Genomic DNA, 19,825 nt, shown 5'->3' with positions numbered 1-19,825 from the left:
ACAGTGCAATAATACAAGACATTTCTTGCTGTTGCATATCCTTCCTTGTATAAATAAAACAACAAAAATGGGAGTCCGGACAAAGTATAAGCTACAAAACAAATACTATTACACTAACCTGATAGCGCAATGGTGAAAACACTTGCCTGTGACTGCTAGGTTCGAATCTTGGATGAGATTATTGTTTTTTGAAATTGACAAGCTTAGAGGAAAGATCAGGGGTGCCAACTGGACATAGTTAATGTCCAAAGGACATATTCCGATATGCCAGGACATAATGGCAGAATAAGGCAAAAAAAGACATATCTTTGAAATTTTGGCCACAAAGTGGACACATTTTCCAAATTAAATGCTAAAGCTTAAATCTATTTATGTTTTACGTTCTATATTGTATTTTTTCGGAGTTGCTTGCTCTTTCCTGAAGCAAACTTTCTGAAAATGCCGTCAAAATTTTTTCATCTACGTATAAATGATTTTATTAACTCTAATTTCACTTGCCACAGTCAAGATACACAGTGACACAGTGTTGTCTTTTTCGTATACACTCACTTCCAGCTTCTGAAAGTGAGACAAAAACCTCGATCTACTTGTATCAAGTATTATCACTTATCAGATGAAAATGAGAAGAGAGCAAAATGAAACTTTGGACTCTTGATGGTCTGAAACCAAAACAAAAGCTAAGCTGTCAACCGCCCAGGGTAAGTTCCTTCAGTTTGAAGATTTTTATCCCGGCTCAATAGTAGCCGAAACTCTAGAAAACGGGAATTTTGATACCAATAGATATATCAAAAGAATTGAGTTATTATACTAATTCAAAATATATAACTTTCATTAAGTTTAGTCTTACCCATCATAGGTTCCAAGCCTGAAAAGATTTGCTTGGTTTTTGTAAAAGGGAGAACACATGTATAAAAGTCATCTTGATAATAATCACATCAGCAGATTCAGCGTATCAAAGAACCCTTCTGTATCGGTTTCAAGCTCCTATCTAAAAAAATGTGGAATTTTGCATTTTTTGCCACAAGATATATCACGGATGCATGTTTATTATTTTTTTTTTTTTTTTCAAGGATGATCATTTCAACTTTGTGGTCTTCTATCAGGAAAGTGCTCATTCGAACGGGAATTAAAAGTTTAATGCCGTTTTTGCACATTCTATGACAGGTGTGATGCACGAAATGAGAAGTGGCAGAATAGACTCATCAGGGAAGAGACTTTTGCATCTTAGGATAACTCCTAGCTTCTTGGAGCAAGAGGATCTAATTTTTCCGAAGAGAAATTAACTCCAAGTAGGTGAAGTGCATCAACTCGCATTATTGCCTCTCCTTTGCAGAGGAAATCAGGATGTGCGCCTCATATTACGCACCTTAGAAATTAGGTGCTCTTTTTTTTCGATGCGTTAAAACTTACAAGCCATCTGACCACGCCTCAATTCTCTCAAGGTCAGCCTGAAGCTCCTTGTGGGGTTCGCTGGGATCTTCGTCTTTTACAGTTGATATTTTTGTTGTCGTGTCATCAGCAAAGTGGTGAAGTTTTTTCACAAGTTTGTCCCCTAGGTCATTTATGAACACCAAGAAAAATTTGGCCCAAGATTGCTTCCTTGGGGTACTCCTGATGAGAATGGGTGTTCTTTTGATATGAAGCCATCGAGGACCACTTGAAGTGATCGTTGACGAAGAAAAGAGAAAACCTTGCAACGAAGAAACAATATAGGAAATGGAAAGACTCTCTTTTTCTTCATTTTTTATATGCGTGTATTTTTGCTAATGTGTTTGTCTGTGCTGCGTCAAGGTGTAGCAGTTGCTTTGTAAAATTGTTCTCATTTGCTTTTTTTTTCTTTTTGCTTCTTCATAAGAGACGGTTTTAGGGGGGAGAGAAGGGAAACTTGTCCCGGGCGCAGAAATTTTAGGGGCGCAAAATTTCAAACAGTTAATCAAATGGTTATAATTAATTCTTTTTTTAATAAAATAAAGCAGTAGGCGCAGATAATGAATGAAAATAATTAATAAACTATTATTTAATTAGTAAAATAAAAGCAAATTAAAACAAAAAACTAAATAATAACAATTAGAGAATTGTAAATTAAATAATTAACAATAACTGAATAATTAAATTTTTTGAATAATAAATTTTAAATATTAAAAATATAAATAAATTTAAAATCAATTTTTTTTATTAAATGAAAATTAAGTTCAATTGAGAAATTTGAAAAATTTGGTCCAATAAAACAGGCACATTTACTTCCGCCGTTTACCCATGCCGTTTGACCAAACACTTGGAAAACTACAAGTTCTATGACTATCTTAGCTCTATGACTATCTACCTTAGTTCTACTGGCCCCAGGAATAACGCATGGACAGATAATAGATAGACATATCTATCTATTAATAAATGAACTAACATCATTTTTATACAATCCTAATAAGGGGGCCTAATGCCAGAATTGCCTCTGACTCAATTGGACTATCTGTCTTGGCTTTTCTACAATTAGCCAAGACTTGATACCCACAACTATTCCATTTTAATTCAAATTCTCCTGAAAATTTTGTGGGAGACAGGGCGGGGGCGCCAACCAAAAATTTTGCCCCGGTTGCAAGAGAGGCCACAACCGCCACTGCTGTCCAATTCTCTCTGTTTCTTCTTATATTTGAATAATTCAAGGATCCTTAATCTCAGTTAATTCAAGCCACGGGATCACTCTGTTCAGAAGGAGTCAACTCCAAGCTGAGGAGTTTCGATGACACGGAGCAAAAAGGTGCTATTTCCAGAATCAGAGTAAAAGTGAAATATATCGGATACACTGCAAAATGAGCCAATTGCTGATCAAGCGCGAAAACGGTAGCGTTTTTGGCCAGTTTGCACCCTAAAAAGTAACTTCGGCCCGAATAGGTTCAAAAAGCTTCCAAACAAAAATTCTTAGATATGCTCCCAATTTATAAGAAAATAATACCCTACCTTGAGCTGTGTTGATTTATTTTACATTTCATTCATTTATGCCTAGTTTGACATAGTTGCCCGCAAGTTGTTGAAGAGATGAGAGTCAATAAACGCTACTGTTGGAGGGAGCGGTGTCAATTACCAAAAAGAGTGCATTCTTAAATCCAGACTCCTCAAACGTTCATAGTTCTCTTAGGTCTGCACGGGATGGGGAGAGGATCAATGCCCTAATACCCTACCATCATCTGAAGCATCTTGATGCTTTAAGAGCTTTCCCATAGCTTTTTGTACTAGCCATTAATTCACCCGAATTCACTTTAGAAACTCCCCCCAAGATCTCAGAAACCCCCCCCCCAAAAAAAAAATAGACCCGTATGTATGTGCTTACAGAATAAGTGTAGTCTATGAGTCAGACATGTTCAGAGTGGGTCTCGAGGCCTGTGTCTTCCACTGAACTCACATTTTTTTCATATTCAAATGAGGTTCAAGTCCCCCTCCCATTTAAAATATTGTATACGTGCCGGGGCTAAATATGAGATTCAAATTTAATATTTACTAATGACGATAGTTGTTGTAAAGCGGCGCCCACCGCTAGGTTTGTTGTTTTATGTCTATCAGTGTCTATCAAACGCTGACAAGAAAATTACAGCTTAGAGGAGATATAAATGCAGATTAACAACAAAAATGCTTTGAAAATGTTGAAACGTTGACAAAGAGCGAATATTGCAGCAATTATTGTTTACTGTACCAATTTGGTGTAGAAATGGAATGCAACGTACAATATTTAATTGGTGAAAGTTGGATACTTTTGCAAACTAAAATCTGTTACTTGTGCCCTTGAACAAAGAGCGATTTAGTTGTTTCAACATGCAACATCGCGTCATAAGCGAAATAATTTTTGCTTTTTTCTTAAAGGGATACTTCAAAGAATATTGGTTATTTACAAGAATAGGAACTGGCACAAGTGTCGACAAAAAAAAATATCAAATCCATCTAGCGTTTGGCGACGCTTGGATTTTTAATGTAATAATAAGAGTAATTAATTTAATTAGTACAGTTGGTAAAACTAAGGTACTAATAAGCATTTACTCTCAGTTCCCGACAAAGAAAAGGGAATTCAAAGCTTAAAAAATGCCAAGTGTCGCCAAACTTTAGATGGCGTGGATAGTTTTTTGTAGACAGTAGGGCCAGTATCCACTCTTTTAAGTAAATTTGTTTCCGCGATAAACATTTACAATTAAGAAGAATTTAAATAATAGATATGATTCCTGAATACGCATTAATGGCAGTTTTCTTAATACGAAGATTCAGCAGTAAAAGAATTTAGATGCATGAGAGTTCAGTTGAATGGGGATGAGTTGCACAGGGGGTTCAGCTGTACAAGGGTTCAGCTACATGAGGGTGGATTTGCACAGGGGTATTCAGTTAAACAGGGGCTCCGTTTCCCCTGGGGTTAGATGCACGAGGGTTGAGTTAGATGGGTTCAGCTGCAAGGGGTTCAGATACACAAGAGTTCAGTTACAATAGAACCAAAAACAAGTTTAAAATATATATGAAATATTATAAATATCAAGATATTAAAACGAATAGTAACAAGGTATCACTTCATGAAAAAGTTCGGGTTTTACAAAATGCATTTTTTGAAAATCCGTGAAGGGTTAGATTTGTTTTTCCCGATTGTTTTCAACAAAAAGACAAAGAGGGTATTTTTTTTATTGAAAACTCCAGGAAAAGATTTTTCCTAATCTAGGAGTAGACAATAATCCAAGTGGATGTTTCACCCTTTTCTAATTGGCAAAAGTAAGTATTAATGCAATCAAATCTTAAAAATAAAAATTAAAAAATAAAATGTTTATAACTTAAAATTCATCTAGAGTCAATGAAAGCTAATAAAAGGGAAAAAGCTATTTTATTACATTATAATTCGTACATAAGCAATTATACGAATCAGATAAATGTTGCTAACCTGTTTATTAACTTAAATCTCAAAGAATACTTTAGAATTTTGGCATTCAAAGTTGAAACTCGCTTTTTTGCCAACTTTCGTTACATATTTTATTGAAGTAAACATGCAGAGATTAAGCTGAATAAGAACAATCAAATCAGGTTTTGATTACAATTTTAAACTGTAAATGAAATGTTAGGAAATAGCACGTACTAATGCTGGGAGAGCCGAATTAAGCACTGATTAAGTTGAGAAGTATGCACGGACAAAGGTGCCAATTGAAGGGTGCAAAGACGAAGCAAGGGGCAGAAGGTAGAATAACTGCCATTAAGATTTGTAAAATTTATTTTCTGTATTTTTGGTAGATAAAAAATAGAAAAAGTGTGCCCCTAGATTTTGTAAAATACTTTTATTTCTTATATTTTCACAAAAAGAATCAAAAAGACCAACACCCCGCCAGGTTTTTGAGAATATTTATTTTATCTTTCCCATTATGCCTACATCAGTATTTACTCATTATTAAATTCCATCAATCATCTGGCACTAAGTTGAAATGAAAGAGTGATGTATAGTAAAATGCATGGGAAATATATAATTTAGGCTATATATCTGCAAATTAGAGAAGTGGCGGTGTTATAAAGTGAACCGCTATTAGGAATTAAATTAGTAATCCTAAAACTACTAAAATACTTACTTATATTATTCCTAAAAGCACTTTACTTTACTTTAACCCCAATTCCCCCTTCCTAATGTGCAAATATATGGCCCAAATTATGTATTTCCAATATGCTTTCCCATCTGTCACTCTTTTCAACTTAGTACCCTTGAATAATTAAAAATACTTAACAATTTAAATAGTGAATAATGAATAACTAATAATTTGAATAATTGTATAGGTATATTATCTTCATAAGAAATTTAAGAAACCCTTACACCTTTTTTCTTATATTTCCATTATTAAGAATCCAAAAACCCAAAACCACTCCCAACCTCCCTCCCCCAGATTTTAAGATATAATTTATTATCTTCATAAAAAAAAATCCCAATCCCCTATGTTTTCGTGAATTAGATGTGCAAAAATAATGTTCGGAAGCACGTGGTAATTTTACGAAAAGCTGTTTTAAGCACTAATTAATTTTGAAATTAAGCACAATCAGTAAGAGGAGTCAAATCAAATTTTGATTAAAATTTTAAGCATTAAATATAATGCTAGGAAATAGCACGCGCCAAAAACAAACCATTAGTAACTCTTGCAATTTGTGGTTTTCCTGTGATTTCTCAAAAAAGGAAACAAACATAATTTACTATTATTAAGTAGTTTCAACAGTGAAATATGTCTGTCCTGTTTTTTGTAATGGCTAACTGGCATTTTTCAACCACGCAAAGCAATTTTTAACGGATTGCAAAAGTTTAATGGCCTATTATGTTGACCAAGATTATATGCAAAAATTGTAGTTAAAAAAGTATTGAAACTTCCTTATGACACTGATTATTTATTTACACCCTTTTTTGTACAAGTTATCCAATGTTCTTTTTGAGTCACGGGGCCTTGAGTTCAATCCAATCATACAGTTTTAAATTTTTGACAAAGGGCAACACACCGTTTTTATAAAAAGTTTTCGCTAAGAATTTTATAACAAAATATACCTGTGAAGAATTTGGACCAATTTTATACTTTGGGACCCTTAATTTCCGTCGCCAATATTTATTTCTAATTTGAGCTTCCCTGATGAGTTTAATCAGGGAGTTTAATTATGGTGGGCGGTTGCGCAGGGAATGAAACATAATGTTAAAAAGAAGTGTACGGTACTTGTTGATTAAACAATACACAGCCAAAAATTACGCCTAGGTTAGGTCTCAGAAAGCCAGCTTCATTGCCTTAAATAGGAATGAGGGGTGACGGAATTCATTGTACTTGTATAATTTGGGCTATATATTTGTACAATAGGGGGGGGGGGTGTAGGTCACATTACGTTAAGTTAGGCTAAGTGCTGTCCAGATACTCTACCCCCCCCCCTAGTGTGCAAATATATAGCCCAAACTATATTATTATAAAGTTATATTTTATAAAGTTCTTAAACTAAAAGTTCTACGAAGTTTACATTTCATCGGATTAACTTAACTTTACTTCTTGGGTTTATTTCGTTTAATAAACAGGTACCAGAAAAAAAAGTGCTAAAAACGCGAAAATGCTGAAGTTGCGTCTTTATTTGACGTATTATATCAGCCAACATGTTCATTTCAGTGTTTAGAAACGTTGCAAAAATTGCCTTTTTCGATTGTAAGGATTTCAAATTCAGATTTTTGATGTTCAGACCTAAAAGGGATAAGGGCACAGAAAACCAGCCAATGGGCAAAAACACATCCGGACTGTTAAAATGAAAGACAAATTGCTGGAAATTGTGACAGGGAGGAAAGTGTTGGAATAAACAAAAAGAGATAAACTAATGATAACTCTAGAAATCCTGTAACAAAAAATTTAACTGTGATTATATAAAACTGGGAAACACAATTTTTTTTTATTATTATTTAGCTTCAAGCGCAACTTTTACGCTTAATTCAAACATAAGTTAATTCTTTAACTCAACTTAAATTCGATAGTAATTTTAAAATAATAAATAGCATAAAGGTGGAATCAAATTTCTTATAAAATTATAAGGCTTGAATCTTACTACGGACTTTATCGAATATATCTACCATATATTTAGTTGATATACAAGACAAGACTACTAAATTGACTTCGCAAGTTCAATGATTTAGGTTAAAAAAAAAAGGTAAAGTAAACTTCGGCAAATTTGCAATTTGCAACCAATTAATATGTAAACTAGATCAAGTTTGGTAAAATTAGAAAACTTACGAACAACTACTTCGTAAACTAGTGCAGATTTTAAGCAAAATCGGTATATCTACAACAGATGCTATTGTAAATTTAGTAAAAGTTGGCAAACTCGTTAAATTCGCAACGAATACTTTTATATTTATAAAATTCAGCACTAATATAGCGCAAATTTTATATTAAAATTATGCATTTTATCAGTTTCTTAGAACTTATATTGCAGGTCAACAGATTTCCCAAAACATCACAAAAAAGCTGGTAGCAAAATTAAAAATTCGGTATTTTGATACAATATTTAAAATAATTCATAAAGCAAGTATTGTCTTTCGGTGAAAATTATCAATAATTATTATAGCACAAATATTTTCTATCACTCAGATTAAAACCGTAATAACATTTTTATTTTTGTTTTTAATTTGCGCGCTCTTGATGACAAGAAAAACAAATCTTAACTGTTCTGGGGACTTTTCATGCATTGTAGCCCTTTCAATTCAAACTGTAATTACATTTTTTTTTTATTTCGCATAATTTTGTGTATACAGTTTTAAAATTTCTTTTGCTAGTAAAATTGTTGATAATTCAATCTAGCAAAAAAAGTACTCTTTAGAAATTTTTTTGGCCTGTGCCGAAGATTAGTACCTAAACGAAAATTTGACATTGTATTGTGGATGGACTTCCCCAACTATTGCCAGTGACGAATCTAACGGAAAAATTCAAAAGATATTTTTAAATTTGTTTTGGCAAAATGTAGGTACCTTGAATTAAAAGAAAAACACATTTTAATTGTTCAAAGGAGTTTTCCTAACGTAGTTTTGCATTTTAAAACCAAATTGTGGCTAGACATTTCCCAAAAGCCTTGATTTTTACATAAAGATTCTCTGAAGTTTTCTTGTACTGGCTGTATTTAACTCACAAATCATTACATAGCAACTCGGATATCTTCTGTCAAAACCTAGCATCTACAGAAAAATTTATATTGGCCTACATCTACAAAGTCTACATCTGTACCTACAAACAACCCTACCATCAACACGGCAAATCCAACGGCACGGTCATAATTTTTCCATTTACTGTGCCTTTTTTCTGGACCTAGTTTCAACAGAGGTAAAAAAGATTTTATATATGCATCCAAATTCTAGTACGAATACAATTACAAACCTACGTCCTTTAGAAAGCAAAGTGACTAAACCGAAGGAAATCAAGTTTGATAAGCTATTTAAGAAACTATGTATTTTCACCTATTTCTCCCGTTTCAAAAAGAAAAAAGATTATTTTTCCAATTTTATTGGAATTCAGAAAAATGTAGATGCTAGCTTTCGGTAGAGGATGACCAACTTTAGGCGATGCAAGTCAATGTGTTTATGATGCAGCGTATGGTGCTCTAGATACGTTGACACTTTCATATTAAAAATTTGTTTTATCAAGAAAAATTTGATTTAATTAATCAAATTATTTTGAATTAATTAATCAAATTAATAGTACAATTAAGCTTATTGTTTCAAAATTTCATTCTTCATGTTTGATTAAAGCAAGAAAAGAGAAACTTGATTGTTTAGTAAAGTTTGGTAATGCAGCTTAGCATGCTATATTCAAGCATGTAATCAGATTTTTTTTTTCAATAATAGTTTTTGTTTTTTTGTCTTTTTTATTATTGCGTGTCGGATCTGAACATAAAAGGTGTTTTTAAAGCTTTCCTAGCCTTAAGAAAATTAATTGAAACTTAATAAAATTTCCCAAAAAATATGTAAGCAAAACTGTTGGCGATGCAATTGTGGGGTCAGATTTTGAATACAATGTGTAAAGTCGTTTTTGAGCCTCATATTTTACCCAGTGAGCACGAAAATATAGCTATAAAATCCCCCCTAAACATAAGCCTATTATTGGTAACCTGTTACGAATATAATAATACATCAGAGAGGAGATTTTAATATTTCACTTTGATAACACCTCACTAAAATGGCAAATTCTGGTAAAAACTCAGGCTAAAACCAGGCTCGAAACCTTAGGCTAAAGTCGCGGACACAGCATATTAGCGCTAGTAGTCTTCGTGAATATATATACATATATATATATATATATATATATATATATATATATATATATATATATATATATATATAATATATATATATATACATCTTTCCCTAATATTTTTTTTTAAATTTCAGGCTCTTTTTGAATAGACGCTTGGCGACAACACGTGGAACCTCCAAACAGTATAGTTGATCTCGACTGAATAAAAACGGATGTAGATCAGCCTCTCCAGCTCATCATACAAAGTTGCAGGCTCTGGTAAGTAACGTCAAGGATCTACTCTCCATCTCCAGTTTTGTTGTGCAGTTCCAGTTCTTAGGTCCAGTTCTTAGGTCCAGTTCTTAGGTCCAGGTTTTTGAACAAAGTCTATATTCAAAAACTAAAGATTTCAAAGGGGGTTTACCTCATATAATGACTTTGTATAAAAGAGCTTATTCATTATATTAATCAGCTCTTCAAGGAGTATCGATTAGTGTCAAAAAAGAAACTGTATCTCTTTTAGTTCAAAAGTTGATTTTCTTGTTTTGAGCCAATTTCTAATATCACTATCAAGAAAGGAGCAAAGGAAAGCATCCTTTTTTTGTAGGAATGAGATAGCTATTAAATACCTGGAGGAACATATCATACCGTCCTTCCCCGTTATTCTCAAACACCGAAGATGGGGACAAAAACTCAACCAAAATTATTTAAACAGAGGTATATATATATATATATATATATATATATATATATATATATATATATATATATATATATATATATATATATATATATATACATCTTTCCCTAATATTTTTTTTTAAATTTCAAGCTCTTTTTGAATAGACGCGACAACACGTGGAACCTCCAAACAGTATAGTTGATCTCAACTGAATAAAAACGGATGTAGATCAGCCTCTCCAGCTCATCATGCAAAGTTGCAGGCTCTGGTAAGTAACGTCAAGGATCTACTCTCCATCTCCAGTTTTGTTGTGCAGTTCCAGTTCTTAGGTCCAGTTCTTAGGTCCAGGTTTTTGAACAAAGTCTATATTCAAAAACTAAAGATTTCAAAGGGGGTTTACCTCATATAATGTCTTTGTATAAAAGAGCTTATTCATCATATTAATCAGCTCTTCAAGGAGTATTCATTAGCGTCAAAAAGGAAACTGTATCTCTTTTAGTTCAAAAGTTGATTTTCTTGTTTTGAGCCAATTTCTGATATCACTATCAAGACAGGAGCAAAGGAAACCCTCCTTTTTTTTAAGAATGAGATAACTATTAAATACCTGGAGGAACATATCATACCGTCCTTCCCCGTTATTCTCAAACACCGAAGATGGGGACAAAAACTCAACCAAAATTATTTAAACAGAAATAGCTCGAAAAATAGATGCCAATACTTTCAAATCCACAGGGAAACACCCATTTTTTGGGGTTTCTAAATGTTTAAGTTTTAATTTAATTATTTCTGATAATTATTTAAATCTGAGAGAGGCCAGCCTAAGTCATTGTCAAATCTCTTCAAACTGGACACAGTGATTAGCCAGGTTGTGTTTGATCAGCCCCTTCTACTCACATTGAAGGGAGCTTTGAAAACTCGTCACATAGTAATGAAAATAAAAATATTTTTTTTCAGTCTGCCTGTAAAAACTATTTGTTCTTAGATAAAAAAAAAAAAAAAAAAAAAACCTTCAATGTTTCTGACTTGGGAAGCAGTGGCGACATTTGAGGGGGGTGAAGCAAGGGGCAGTTGCCCCTTTCCCCCCAAAATTGGGAGAAAAAATTGCTATATAGCCCAGGTCCCTTTATTCTCCGGATGTGGACCCATCTTGCCCCCCTCCCCAATAAAAATTCTAGAGCTATGCTCCTCATAGGATTTAGTCCTAGAGCAGTCAGGACATCAGTTGCACTGCAAGTGTGCAGCACACTTTCATTTGAGTCTTGAAAATTTCAATTTTTAAGGGGTAATTTTTATTTCTTAATTTACTTCCAGGTTGGCGGTTTTTTTTATTGTTTTTGTTTTACTCTTTTTAGTATTTGGCAAACACAAGTGGAACAGCCACGGTATAATGTCCGTCTCTGAATTCCACTAACCTTAGACAAGGCCTTAGACTGGGTTTAATTCCGCTGGCTTTGGACCTGCTTTCTTTCTTACTTTGCTACATTTCTTTTTACCCCCCTCGTAAATACATAAATTTTTATTCGTACTGGTCTTTGGTTTCAGTTAAACGCTTGATTTTTCATTATTCTCTTATTGCTATATTATTGATTTTTCATTTTTTTTCCAATATTGTTCAAGGGTTATTCTAAATAGTCATATCAGTATATCATATTCAAGGCTAGTGGGCTGTTTTTGCCCAAATTAGGCAGATTGTGACACAGAATGACAGAAATTAGAATTTCTTGTGGTAAGATCTGGGACAAGATAATGCTTTATTGCAGAAAGACAATCACAAGCTAATCAACCCAAATCTCAAGTTCCAGGCTCAAAAATATAAAATTTAAAACATGAAGCACAAGAAGACGTTAAAAAACAAGTTCACAAACGAAAAAAAAACTAGTTAAATCAGGACAATTAATTAAAATATGGAACATGAAACACAAGACCAGAATTTAAATTTCGTCAAGCAGGAGTAAAATAAATGAAAGGCTAAGCAGAGGAGACTTAGAAGGCTTTCAAGAAGAACAAAAGACAATAAAAAAAGTGACATTAAATGGTAACTAACAAATAAATAGAAGAAAACATTTATCTTAGGAAAAATGATAATATTTTTACAATTGCTTTTTTTTGGTCAGATGCTGTTTTAATCAGGCAATGTAACTTCTTCGATGCTTCAACATTAGATTCGGAATTTTGTACACCTTTTTGACTTTCCTCTGTGCTGGTAGTAATGACGGACTTCGTTGTAAGACAGGATAAGTCTTGCCTTCTTCCTTTTATGACGGTAAGACATGAGGTTTCAAGGAGGAAGGAGTATGGAATTTTACCCACTTTGTGTATAATTTGGTGCGAATATTTCTAAACAAAATCAAATCTTTTGTTTAGTTTTCGAGACAGATGTACCAGACCTGACTGGTACTATCTAATAATTCCCTGAACGATCGCTAGCGTATGCTAGTGATCGTTCCGATTTGTTTCGATTGTTTGTAATTCTTTAGTGTTTTTTTTTTTCAATATTGATATGCTCGTAGGAGCTTAAAGCTATTGTAGTGAATAAAAATATCCTATTTTGCAATATAACATCCAATGAAGTACATGGACAACATCACTGATAGGATAAAAAAAATCTTTATTTTTATATCCTAGCTCAGTCAGTTCTGATTTACCTTTAACCATTGTTGTGTTGAGAATTGAAGCAGAGGCCTTGAATTCCCTTCATCAGGTTAAAAATAGTACGGAAAGCAGTAGAAGGCACCGGTAACGCAAATATTAGCAAACAGTGCATAAAACGTTAAACTGGACTGTGTTTGACTGAATAATCAGGGGATCGGGACAGAGGCGAAGCTAGGATTTTTAGCACAAGGGGGAAACGTTAATTTTACTCCCTACCCCCAACATCCCTACCAAAATATAAGTAGATCTTAGTGTTGACAAAAAACTCGGTTTGGTTCCCCTTCAGAGTTTGCACTAGGGGACAGTTGCCCTCCCTGGCTCCCCTAACTGCACCACTAAAGTATCTTCAGGTGGCCTGGTGGTGCTTTAGGGGGCAAGTAGTAGTATTATGACAAAGGATATTAGTTGTTTAAAGCTAATAGAAAAACAAGATAAAGTAAAAAGAAAAAGGATAGGTCACAGGTATGTAAGGTCTTAAACCTCCTTCTTCTCGATTTTTCCCATCTCTATCTCTGTTTATAGCATAATTTTCCTTCGAAATTATACCTGCAAAAGTGATTTGCTCAATATTTGTTATTAAATATAGGTTTTGTTTTATTGTCGATGAATGACTTACCTCCCTCTCCATTTCATTTGCCTTTTCTCGTAGGATCTCTACCAAATACTTAGAAGGGTAGCAAAAACTTCCATTTTCCGCAGTAATATTCGACATCGAAATGAAAAATTGCACTTGTTGTCCTTCTGAAGACTTGAAAATTGGAGAAACAAAAATGATAGCAGATATTTCAATGTTCTCCTAGAATGATTTCATTCATTAACTCTTTATATTGCTATTGTGTTATTTCCTTCTGAAGTCTAAAAAAGTGGAACAACAAGAACATGAGAAGCTACTTCAATACTCTTCTGGCAGTAGCGTACATTCACTAAATTTAGAAGACAGGGGGTCAAGATGTTTTTTTTTAATCTAGGGGGAGGGGGTAAATTTATTGATTTTTCAGTTTTTCCACTGAAAATACCCCAGAAAAGGGGATTTTTCAATGAAGATGTATCGAAAAAGGCATTTTTCAAATCAAATGGGGCAAATGCCCCCATCCCCCCTTCAATTGATATTTTTGTCTGTTGCTTGCAATATTTTATAATTTATCTATCATTAATTCATTAATAACTTAATTCCTCCTGAAGTCTTAAGAGTTTGAGCAGCAAAGAACCGAAGAAAACCTCGGTCTTCTTCATTAATGTAATAGTGTATACATTTCTTCTGAAGACTTGACGCTAGGGTAACAAAAGAAATAGCAACAACATTAATATTAATCTAAAACACAATTATTTTTTGTGCCTTCAAATTGATCAGTTTTTTAACAAATCTACAGGGCTTTTAGAAGGACTAGAGCCCCCTAAAGTTTCTAAAGACCACGGAGTCATTTGCGCTTTACTGAAAACGATTTATATTACGAGCAAAATCTTTATTTATCTTAGCATAAAAAAAGAAGAATGTTACAAGGCTAATCAAGGTTTAAAAATAAAAGTGTGAATATTCCCCTCTCGAAAATCCTCTAAACGGCTTGAGTGTCTTGTATCTTTATGTAAAAAAATATGTCTTTTGATCAGTGTATTTTTATTTTTCAGATGACTGGAAAGAACCAGCTAAAGTAGACTTATTGTTTAACCTGTTTATGATCATAAAAGATCGATCTTCAAAACGTATTTAGTTTTCAGTAAACCGGAAATGACACTATGGCCTTTAGAAGGCTTAAGAAATGATATCCCAACTCCTTTTTGTGTTCACGTCGGTTAATTTTAAGTTTGATTCGATATTTCTTTCAATTTCTGTTCATTTTGAGATTCATTTACTCATCTATAGCAGTATCTGTTTTCTTTCTGTTCGATATGATTATTTATTCTAATTTTTTTTTCGGTTTAGGTTTCATCTATTTACTGGCAGTAATTTCTGCTCATTTTATATTTTAATTATTATAGGACTTCATTTCCGTTCGTCTTACGTATTAATTTCTCTAAAATACTTGTTTTTTGAATTTTTTCTTTAATTAGTCTTTGTTCGTCTTTATTTGGAATAGTTTTATTGTCGGTTCACATTAGGAATAATTCTAAAGTTTATTTTGCAAAAGTGTTTTACCTTAACAGTCAAACATGAATAAATTCTAAATCGCATTGATGTCTTAAGTGCAAAAATATTAAGATGGATCAGTGACATAGCACCTATAACTACACTACCCTCTCATCACCAAATTAGGAATAACTTGCTCCTAACCCATTCTTTTTTTTATACACATCCTGAAATGTTTAACTCCAACCTCCAAGCTATTCCCAAGATATTGCAAATATGGTATTTTGATAAACTGGATACATGGCGTATCATTTGATTTAATTCAAATCTCTCCTCCCAAGTCACAGTTCAACGTCTGGTTTCCTTTCCCGATGCCATAAACACTCACTGAAAGTTTCGATGTGATACCCTCAGCCGTTCCCAAGATTTTGCTGATACATCATTTTGATAAGTTGGTAAAATATTGTTTATTTTAATTAACCTTGATAACAAACCACAAACTGCTTGATAATGAGATATCAAATATGAAATTCTCATATGATCTAGGTATGCAATTCCCATGTCATCCCCAATATATTATAAATAGACCGTTTTGTCATCCTGAAAATTGAATTTTTTAGGACTAGGCATAATTCCTTTTGATATTTAACTCTGTAGACATTTTAAGTCCCATAGAAGCTTATAGCACAAAATGTTCTGGTGTATCAGAGAGATTTATTTTTATACCACTTCCCCTCTCCCAATGCAAAATTTGAAAATCCATTGTCCTATCCATGCCCTTCCCTTCCCAAACAGTACCATTGGTTTTAACTTCAAACCCCAAACCGTTCTCAAGACATTGCATATGGCAATCTCCATGACCAGAATACACACAGTGTCTTTTCGTTTGCCCTGCCCCCTTCCCAATCCTAAGTTTGAGGCCCACTTTATCCCACCCTAAGCCTCCCTAAATTTTAAACTTCGGCCCGACTGCTGATCAATATACCCCTTAGCATTCCTTTAGTTTCATTTTAGCATCCGTAGCTGTTCCTGAGATATTGCTGATGTGACAATTTGACAACCTGGATACAAATATGATTTAGTAAAACACTCCTTCTCATTCTTCCCAGGAAGTTTTAAATTAACACCCTTGGTCATTTCTGAGTTATCACAGATTAAATAAAAAATGGGTTTCTTGAACTGAAAGTAAGGAGCAACATTAAAATTCAAAACAAACAGAAATTATTCCGTATATAAACCACAGTACCTTGCTCATCACCCCAAAGTTTTGAACACTTTAAAAAAAGCTTCTGATTCTAATTAAACGGCCCTTGTGTTTCAGGGTTCCTTCTTACAAAATAGGAACAAACAGTCAAACTTTACCGTAAAGAGCAAGGTAATGAGGGGGGGTCGACCCCTTCATATACGGAATACGTTCTGTTCACTTTGAATTTTAATGTTGCTCCTTATTTTTGGTTAAAAGACTTGCTTTTTTTTTACTTTAATTTCTGATCGTTTTTCAGATTATGTTGGTAAATCTGGCTCACCCGCTATGAAAAATTCCCTCCCCTTACGGGAAACTCCTTCTTGGTAAGTTCCCCCCACAAAAAATACCCCTTCTATATTCTCTCTGGGCAATTCCATCCTCGCTGAAGATTTCGCCCTCCCCCGTAAAATTAATTGCAGACAATTTAGCCTGAAGAATTATCCTTAGCATACTTTCATTGGAAAAAAGACTTTAAGCTCTAACTATTTTTCTCATCATTATGGAATTCCACCTTCCACGGAAATTTTTTCCCAGAACTCAAAACACGCTGAAAGTTTCTCCAGGATAATTCCCCTGGAACATCCCCACATGCAAAATTGAGTTGACAAAGTGAAAGTAAGACAAATGAAAAAAATTTGATATAAGAATTCTGTCAAATCTCCCAGAGTGAAATTTCCCGTGGAAAGTTTACCCCGAAGATGTTTCTCCCCACTGAAAATTATCCCCATGAAAACACACCACGAGCACAAATCCCCCCCTAGAAAATACCAATATGCTTCCCAATAACAAATACTATACGGAAACAATGGGGAAATTTTATAACTTAAAGATCTAACTCCAGTTGTGGGGTAGTCATCTTATCTGCATAGGCATAGTTTTGGGGCCCTCAAAATGTGATGATCAAAATGACTATTTTGTTCAAATAGCCGAAATGGCTTTATTAAGATTTCCAATGTTTTTGATCAATCAACAAGTGGACTAAAACTTTTAGTTTCCGTTGAAATCAGCTTTCTTCCTATGTTTCAGGACCAGTAGTTCGATACAATCAACCCTGGAGGAAAACATCAGCAGATAAACACGCATCCATGATCTTTCTTCTGGCAAAAAATACAAATTTCCACATTTTTGTAGATAGAGCCTTAAAATTTTTATAATAGGAATTTTTAACTGATGCTGCGATTTTCATGAAAATTCTTTGACTTTTATGGGGTGTTTCCCCACTTTTTCGAAAATTAAGCAAATTTTTTCCGGCTCGTAGGCTTTTATGAGAAAGAATAAACTAAATGAATAATTTGGAATCAGCATAATAAGTCGATTCTTTTGATATATCTATTGATATCAAAATTGGTTACTATTGAGCTGTGCCTGCAGTTCGTTACCACGAGCTGTTTGGTGCACTCATATAACAAACTAGATCTATATAGGGTCTTTGGTTTAATTAAATACCCTTTCCCATATTGTTCATTAAAATTTTCAACTTAATACCCTAATCCGTTTCTGAGTTTTCGCATATACGTACTTTTGACTTCCTGGATGTACATGGTGTGTTCTTATTTTGTTCGACATCCACCTCAACATACCTTGAAAGTTTCAACTTTATATTCTTAGTCGTTTATGAAACATTGCAGATACCCCCATCTGACAACCTGGACACACATGGTGGTTTTTAGTCTAGCTCCACAATCTCTGAAAGTATCTACTTAATACCCTTAGCCATTCCTTATATATGGCAGATACGCCCTTTTGACAAACAGGATGCACATAGTATCTCTTCATTCCGTTCATGAATTTTCCAATATACGTTAAAACAATTGCCAACTTGCGTCATTTACGGCTCTTGTCCTGGATTACGCCCTTGGTGGCTATGTTTTCCACGAATGTATATTTATTAGACCTTGCGACTAGCCTAAAATGAACAAAATGAATTTCAAAATTTGGATCGGACGAATTTGGAGATTACATGAGGCAAGGGGATAGCAAAAGAGGTAAGGGAGGGGGATGGTTGCCCTCCAATCACTTTTGACATTAAAAATGACATAAACTTTATGTTTTTGATGGAATAAGTCCACTCCAAAGTTTCTACTACTACCCCTCCCATATGAAGTGGTTCTAGGAAAAAAATAGCAAACAATGAATTGAAGGCAAATGGCTTTTACTACAAGCAACGTTGTAATAACGTTGCTTGTTGTAAAGTTGCTTGTTGTAAAACAACAACGTTGCTTGTTGTTTGTGTAGTAACGTTGCAACGTTGAGCGTTGCCTGTGACACAAGCAGACTTGTTTTCGTGATGGTTGAACAGCACAATAGCTTTTGAATATATCAGTCTGACTAACTGTATTTTCACTGAGTCCCTCCCCCAAGTAAATTACTTGACCCTATACCCCTTGACAAATCGAAGTCCTGCATACGGCTTTAAATTCATGAGATTACCTTTTTTTAAGTAGCAGCCAACGATAAAGATGATTAGATACTGACGTTGATTGATTGAGAGGCACAAGATTTTTTGTAACTCAACAAAAAAGGTTAATAGCCAAAGAATTATTTGATTTCCTTTTCTTTCTTTTTTTGCCACGTAAGTATGGTTTATCATGTTGCTTAATGATGGGCCAAAAGGAGAAATTGAAAAATCTAACACATTGATTATACGATGCGTCTTCACCTGATAATTAATGTCAGATGTTATCTGTCCTGTTGATGTATTTATTTTTTATTGTCCTGCAGCATAGAAAAAAGCTTTTTCACATTTGTTATTTGAATATGTGTTTATAAGACGTGTGTGAACGAAAAAGGGGGATACAAATGCATGTAGGGACGTTATTTTTTAATGCAAAAATTGTAACTTTTGTCTGTCTTTGAAAGTTAGTGATTACCAGTATAGGCTTTACATTGCGGCTGTGGTAATCAAAAGTGAACATACTGACATATGCCATTTTGGTCGAAAAAAAGAGCATAAAAAGTTGGTTTTAGAATATGTTCCCTTTATCCCTATCTGGCACGTACGCAGGGGGAGCCTTCGGTCCTGCCCCCCCCCCCGAAATTTTGTGAAATGTTTAATTACTCCGTGGTTTCTTGGGATTTCTGGCAAAAATAGGACATTTATTAAGAATCTAGATACATGTGTGAAGCCTTTTTAGGGGGATTTTACAGCATACAATTATGCGGTCAAGTCACTGCCCAATTATTAATCCATTTTCTGTCTAACTTTTACCCTCTTTGAAGTAATTAGCAATTGAACTGTTATTTTTTTTAAAGAGAGTTTGCTTTTCACAGCAAAATAGAATTATCCTTGATATTAGGGCGTTTTGCCCCCTTTTCAGGATAAAGTACAGCTTTTAAAGGATAAATTTTGGAAACTATCATTTTTCATTAAAATCTACGTTTTTGCAATAGAAGAACTACCCCCGCAGCACCCATATTGCACTGTTAACCCTAAAATTTCCCTTTCAGTG

The 19,825-nt window shown here is 33.9% G+C and overlaps 1 protein-coding gene across 1 annotated transcript in view; it reads right to left on the bottom strand.

Moving 5' to 3' along the window:
• The window catches only part of LOC136032701 (uncharacterized), a 78,408-nt gene that overhangs the window by 26,700 nt on the left and 31,883 nt on the right, over nt 1–19,825 (bottom strand). Inside the window, exon 4 of the mRNA XM_065713005.1 lies at nt 13,682–13,861. Coding sequence (XP_065569077.1) covers nt 13,682–13,861 — 180 coding nt within the window. The remainder of the gene's footprint in view (nt 1–13,681; nt 13,862–19,825) is intronic.

The sequence above is a fragment of the Artemia franciscana genome, chromosome 11, assembly GCF_032884065.1.
Source record: "Artemia franciscana chromosome 11, ASM3288406v1, whole genome shotgun sequence".
Classification (NCBI taxonomy): Eukaryota; Metazoa; Arthropoda; class Branchiopoda; order Anostraca; family Artemiidae; genus Artemia; species Artemia franciscana.
This window is presented reverse-complemented; position numbering and strand designations above follow the sequence as displayed.